This window comes from Petaurus breviceps, unplaced genomic scaffold, assembly GCF_028583685.1.
Source record: "Petaurus breviceps papuanus isolate PSGF00001 unplaced genomic scaffold, PetGlider_PUasm1.0 90721, whole genome shotgun sequence".
Lineage (NCBI taxonomy): Eukaryota > Metazoa > Chordata > Mammalia > Diprotodontia > Petauridae > Petaurus > Petaurus breviceps.
The window spans coordinates 3,241,248-3,248,069 of NW_027187322.1; the positions used below are offsets into that span (position 1 = coordinate 3,241,248).

Genomic DNA, 6,822 nt, shown 5'->3' on the forward strand with positions numbered 1-6,822 from the left:
GAGGCTGAAAGACAGAGATTTGGGAAAATATTGAGGGTGGGGGGCAGGATGGAAAACGGCCAGACAGACAGACAGAGAGTAGTGGGACAAGCTGAGAGCAGGGAGAGCGCCCAGGGACAACGGGGGTTCTTTCTTTGCGCCTCGCCCCCAGAGACTCAGCCGCTAGGGAAAGGGGGCGGGGGAGCCTTTAAAAGCAGAGAGCTGAAGCACAGAGGCCCCGCCCCGCCGGCCGCGCCAGGAGGTTTCCTGCCCTAATATGGAGTTGGGATTCCCCCAGCCCCGCCCCCGCCCCCCGCCCCCGGCCCGGTGAGGCAAGGGAAGGGTGAGGGAGGGGAGAAGGGCGCAGAGACGGCGAGACTGAAGCTGGGGGATGGGGGGGGGGGGAATCTCTCCCGGTGGGGGAGGAGGGGCCAGCACGGGCTGGGGGCAGAGATACCTGGGCCCCAGTTCTGAACCTCGAGGGTTTCTTTCCCTGTGCCCTAGTTCCCATCTCCCCTCCACACCTCCAGGAGCCGCCTGGGTATTCTCTGTATTCGGGGGCCAGAGAAGGACAGACAGGGGAAAGGGAGGTGCAAAAAAACATTCCCCATCAGCCAATCAATCGGTGTATGGACCCCATGGGGCAGGACCTAGGGAGGAGGGACAGGGGCTTTGAAAAGCGGCCTCCAGGAGGCACCAGAGAGCCCATGGGAATTCCTGTTCTGGGCAACCAAGACGCCCCCCTCCCATCCCCATAATCCCTTCCCCTCCCAGGAGAATACTTGGGGCTAGGCGGGGGGTTTGGGGTCTGCTGCGCAGACTCTAGGCTTTAGCAGGAGGCAGGACCCTGGCCCACACGGCAAAAAGCAGCCGGACCCTGGACTGGAGACATAGGATCAAAATCAGGCGCTGGGATGGGGGGAAGAACAGGGGGCTGAGAGGGGCTCTCCCAGTTTCCAGAAGGGCCCCCTCCAGCTTCTCGCAGGCCCCTGCACTCTAGAACCCCCAGCTTTCCTCCTGCACGGCGGCGCAGCGCCTTGGCTTCATCCCCTCCAGGCTTGGCCCCCTCCTTTGCTTCTCTTCTCCCCCTGCACCCCCCCCCCGCAGTTCCCCCTCCCTCTCTCGTTCTACGTCATGCGGATGACGTTGGAGGCTGGGGAGGGAGGAGGAGCGGGGGGCCCCCCCAGCCGGCAGCTCCCCGTGCAGCCCGCTTGGCCCGGCCCCCCGCTCCTCCCGCCCCCCTCCCCGTCCCTGAATCGAGCCCCCCACGCCCGGCTGGGGCTATATAAAGCGAAGCGAGACGGGAGAGGGGGGCAGAGCTGCCATTCGGAGCCCGAGAGAGGGAGAGAGAGAGAGAGACCGAGAGAGACGGGGGAGAGAGAGGAGGAAGAAGCCGAAGAAGGCGCGTCGGGGCGGGTACCCAGGTGTCCAAGGCGCCCGGGCGCGAGCTCCGCCGCCGACAACCATGTACCGCTCCACCAAGGGCGCTTCCAAGGCGCGGCGGGACCAGATCAACGCGGAGATCCGAAGCCTCAAGGAGCTGCTGCCGCTGGCCGAAGCGGACAAGGTGCGGCTGTCTTACCTGCACATCATGTCGCTAGCCTGCATCTACACCCGCAAAGGAGTCTTCTTTGCCGGAGGTGAGCGGGACCGGGCTGACGGAGACCCTGCGGGGAGTTCGGGGCTAGAACTCCAGGGACGGCTCCCAGGCTGGGAGAGGGTTCAGCAAGGAGCCGGACAGGGAAGGGACCTAGGAGTGCCAGACTCCCCTTCTTTGCTCCCCGAGACTTCAGGCTCTGGGTGCCTTCCTTAGTGTCAGCACGCTGGACTGGGAAGCGCCACGAGTGCAATAGTCTACAATCCATAAGGGCGCATCCCGTTGGGAGATTTTGCAGGGAAGCGCAGGGAAGCACAGGCAGATAGGAGCTGCCTGGAGCCTGAGGCTCTGTCCGAGGTTCTGACGCTTCCGATAGAGAATCGGTCTTTGGGGGGGTCTGTGGCGCTGAACCAGAGAGGAGCCTTCGCTGCGGGTGCTGTCCATGGTTCTTAACCTTCCTCTGGGTTGCGCGTGCTCTCCCTAGCTAGCGCATTAAAGAATCTAATCAACAGGTCCCTCGGCCCAGGAGATCGGGGAGCGGGGTCAACAGGTGGGCGCTACTAGCGGGGCTGATCCACTGGGGTCCCTGGATTCCTGAAGATTAATTCTTCACTTCTCCTTCCCTATAACATTCTCTCTTCTTGTCTCCAGTCTTCTGGAGCGTCCCTCCTGACTCACCCTGTTTCTCTCTCCCATCAGGCGCCCCTCTGACTGGCCCAGCTGGGCTGCTTTCGGCGCAGGAGCTGGAAGACATCGTGGCGGCGCTACCCGGGTTTCTGCTCATGTTTACAGCTGAGGGAAAGCTTCTCTATCTGTCCGACAACGTGAGCGAGCACTTGGGCCATTCCATGGTGAGTGCCTTCTTGTGATGGGAATTGACCAAGGCACAAGTAGCTCCAATCAGGAAAGCTCTTCCCAGTCTAGAGAATGCTTAGAACAGCTAGGGCAGGGAAGCAACTGAAGGTCCAATTTTAATATTCAGAGGTTTTCTGGGGGGTCCTGAAAACATCCCCCCTCTCTCCCCCTCCCTCCCTCCTAGTTGGGAAATACTATAACGTAGCTGAGAGAGTATGAGGAGCTTGGAGCCAGAAACTCGGGGCTAGTCACAGGTCTTCACCATAGCTGGTCACATAACCAGTGCTTTGTGACTTTCAGTAAATAAATCACTTTCCCTCCCTGGGCCACAGTTTATACAGCTTTGCCATGAAGGCTTGGACTAGATGATCCTGCATGTCCTTTCCACCTGTATGCTCCTACTCCATCCTGAGATTGTCCCCACAGTAATTATATGCATCCCATGGGACAGGATAGTATTGCATACCAGGGCTTAAGGAACTTGGGAACCAAAGCTATCTAGGGTCACCACTAAGGGGCTGAGGCCACTAAATTCATCAAGTAGATGCTGTGCAGGTTGGATTTTTTCCACCACTCACTAATGGTCCTCTTTTTTTCCACCTTTTCCTCCTCCCCAGGTGGATCTGGTTGCCCAGGGTGATAGCATCTATGATATTATTGATCCTGCTGACCACCTCACTGTCCGTCAGCAACTGACTCTGCCCTCCATGCCTGACACTGGTGAGTACTTTGCTTCCTTCCCTCTTCTTTGCCTTCTCTTGCACTGGACAAGTCTTTCTTAGTCTTTTTCTCTCTGCAATTATCATCCTTCCACCCATTCATTGACTCCTTTCTCTCTCCATTCAGATCGCCTTTTCCGATGCCGATTCAACACTTCCAAGTCCCTGAGGCGCCAGAGTGCAGGCAACAAGCTCGTGCTCATCCGTGGCCGATTCCACCCTCACCCTCCTGGAGCCTACTGGGCAGGGAATCCTGTCTTCACAGCTTTCTGTGCCCCACTTGATCCCCGAGCCCGCTCTGGTCCAGGCTGTGGCCCTGGTCTGGCCTCGATCTTCTTGGCTGTGTTTCAGAGTCGCCATGCCAAGGACCTCGCTCTGCTGGATGTCTCTGAAAGGTGAGTTTGGTGTACGTGGATCATAAGGAGGAAGACAGAGCTTCTGCTACTGGGGATGGCACATTTGGCTTCCAAGAATCATGGGAGAGTCAGGGGCTTGAAGGAATAGGAGGGCTGGCATGTAGCAAAAAGAGTTGGTGCTGGGAGGGAGTAAGCTGGTCTTCAAGGGTGCAGGATGCTTGGGTATCGGTATGGGACAGCAGAAAGCTGACCTCCTGCCTTCGCCCTTCCTAGTGTCCTAGTCTACCTGGGCTTTGAGCGCAGCGAGCTGGTCTGTAAATCATGGTATGGACTTCTGCACCCTGAGGACCTGGCCCATGCTTCGGCCCAGCACTACCGCCTGCGTGAGTGTCCTAGTGCATCCATGGGGCAGGAGCAGAGACAGGAGGGAGGCAGACTCAGGACTAATCTGGGGAGGAGATAAGTCAGAGGGGGAAAGACCAGGCCAGTGGTACTGATGTGCTTTAGTGTGAAAGCCTTTGAAGAAAGGCAGCACAGTGCAGTGGAGAGAGTGTTGGATTTGGAATCAGAAGTAGGACTTTAGATCCAAGGTCTACCACTTGCTACCTATGTTACTTTGGCAAGTCAACTGACCTCTCTTGGTCTCAGTTTCTTCATCTATAAAACGAGGACTGGATAGATGATTGTTAAGGTCCCTTCTGGCTCTAAATCTATGATCCCATGAACCTATGCATGGGCAGGTTTGGGATGAAAGATAAGATCAGAGTTAGAATTCCAGGGACAGGGTGTGTGTAGGGGAGGGAGTTGAATGCAACTCCCTGGTGAGGTGAGGATTGGTGAGGACTAGGGTTAAATCAGACCAGGTAAGAGGTGGGCTGTTAGGGTGCTGGTAGTGGTGGTGGTGAATGGGCACTGGGCTAACCTTCCATCTCCTCTTTTCCCCTAGTGGCAGACAGTGGTGATGCTCAGGCAGAAATGGTAGTGAGACTGCAGGCCAAGGCTGGAGGTTGGGTATGGATATACTCCCTAATGCATCCCGAGGGTTCAGATGGCCCCATCACTGCCAACAACTACCCAATCAGGTGAGCTCAAGTCCGAGATTCAGGAAGGGGATTGGCTGGAGAGTTGCTTGGGTTCTTAGACAAGGGAACCAGGCTTCTCACCCCAGGTTCTCTTTTCTTCCTACCTAGTGACTCGGAAGCCTGGTGTCTCCGCCAGCAGCTCAGCTCTGAAGATGCCCATCTGGCTTATGTTCTGGGCACCTCAACTGCACCAGCCACCTTCTCAGAAAGCCTCCTCTCTCCAGCCCAGTGTGCAAGCCCTGACCCAACCTTCACCCCAGCCTTTGGGGGTCCCAGAAGCTCGAACTTCCCCACTGGTCCAGAACTGGCATCCATTTCCTCTGGAGAGCAGCTGCCTCAGCCCCCCAAGGAGATGGATTTCAATTATTTGGCATTCCCCACAGGCCCTGAGTCTACCTTCCAAGGAGATCTGTGCAAAGATTTTGTGTGCACCCCACCATACACACCTCACCAGCCAGGGGGGTGTGCCTTCCTCTTCAGCCTGCAAGAGCCCTTCCAAACCCACATCTCTACCCCTTCCAGCTCCATACAAGATCAGCTGACTCCCAGTACTGCCATCTTTCCTGACCAGCTGACCCCCAGCAGTGCCACCTTTCCTGAGTTGACCAGTCCCATTCAAGGCCAGTTGACTGATGTCACAGCTCAGACCTATGAAGACCAGCTGACTCCCTGTGCCACGACTTTTCAAGAGCAGTTGATGCCCAACACTGCCACCTTCCAGGAGCAGTTGGCCAGCCCTGTCCAAGAACAATTGACCCCACCCAGCACAGCTTTCCAAACTCACCTGGCCAGCCCCAGCCGGACCTTCCCAGACCAACTGAGCCCTAACCCCACCAAACCTTACTTCCCCCAAGATGGCTGCAGTTTTCTCTATGAGAAGTTGCCCCCCAGCCCTAACAGTCCTGGTAATGGGGACTGCACTCTTCTGGCTCTGGCCCAGCTCCGGGGGCCACTCTCAGTAGATGTGCCCCTCATGCCTGATGGCTTGCTTACCCCAGAGGCCTCCCCAGTCAAACAGAGTTTCTTCCATTACTCAGAAAAGGAGAGAAGTGAGATAGACCGACTTATCCAGCAGATCAGCCAGCTGGCCCAGAGCATGGACTGCCCTTTCACAACAGAACCTGGAACAGAGGGACTTGAAGCCCTGGGCCAAAGTCTCTCCTTCCCGGGGGCTGGTCCCCCTCTATTCAGCCTGGACCTTAAATCTTGGAAAAGCCAGGAGTTGGCATTCTTGGATGCCCCTGAGGACCAATTCCTGGAAGAGAAGTCTGTGGAAGACATCTTCATGGGCCTCTCCACCCCAACACCCCAGGGGGATTGGGGACCAGGGGGTCCTGAGACTTCAGGTCCAGGGGGAGCCCCGTCGCCCTGCACCGACCTGTCCCCAGAAGATCACAGCTTCCTGGAGGACCTGGCCGCATACGAAACCGACTTTGAGACAGGTGTCTCAGCGTTCCCCTGTGATGGATGTACTGATGAGTTGTATCAACTCCAGAGTCATGTTCAAGACAGCTTCCATGATGGTGAGCACGACAAAAAGAATGTCGTCCCCCCCACTGACCTCATAAAAACCTGAAGAGGGAGGGAAGGGTCTAGTCCACAGATGAGGAAACCAAGGCCAGCTGACTTGTACTAAACTAACAGAACTCACTAGTATTGACCCTGGGAGTGAACCTCTGTATGTGCTTGGGGGGGGGGGAGGAGGGTCTGCTGACTCCTAGTATTTTCCAACAGGAAAAATAGAAAAAGAAAAGGCACAGACAGAATGGGACAGGAACTGCCCCATTTCCCCATTCCATACCAGCCTTATTAGATCAGACTCTTTCCCAGAATCCAAGCCGAACAACTCAATTCATGAGCATTTATCCCCGTTATGAGTTCCTGCAAAGAGGGGAGGAATCAGTTCTGTGGCCTGGCCTTCTCTAACCCTGTTTCCTCTGTTTTCTCTTTCCTCAGATGGAAGTGGAGGGGAACCAACGTTCTGAATAAGTCTGTGACTTAACGCTGTTGAGTATGGCATATTGTCATCATGGAGTGGAGATGTTCTCCACCACCCTGGGAACATTAGTGGGATCCTTGGGGGCTTGGAGAGGATGTGTCTGATCCCTCCCACCCTGAAGGATGGGAAGGGGGGAGGAAGGGTGGTGGGAAGAAGGGGAAGGGGAATTATTTTTAGAATCAAGAGACTTTGAGCAATCCTAGTTTCCATCTCAATCTGTATTCACTCGTAGTGA

The 6,822-nt window shown here is 56.1% G+C and overlaps 1 protein-coding gene across 1 annotated transcript; it reads left to right on the top strand.

Moving 5' to 3' along the window:
* Positions 1-1,444: 1,444 nt before the first annotated feature.
* On the top strand, positions 1,445-6,573 carry NPAS4 (neuronal PAS domain protein 4). Its single transcript, XM_069066091.1, has 8 exons — positions 1,445-1,619; positions 2,276-2,427; positions 3,049-3,151; positions 3,278-3,545; positions 3,780-3,889; positions 4,453-4,588; positions 4,697-6,111; positions 6,545-6,573. Exons 1-8 carry the CDS (start codon positions 1,445-1,447, stop codon positions 6,571-6,573), a joined length of 2,388 nt encoding a protein of 795 aa, XP_068922192.1.
* The last annotated feature ends 249 nt before the right edge of the window (positions 6,574-6,822 follow it).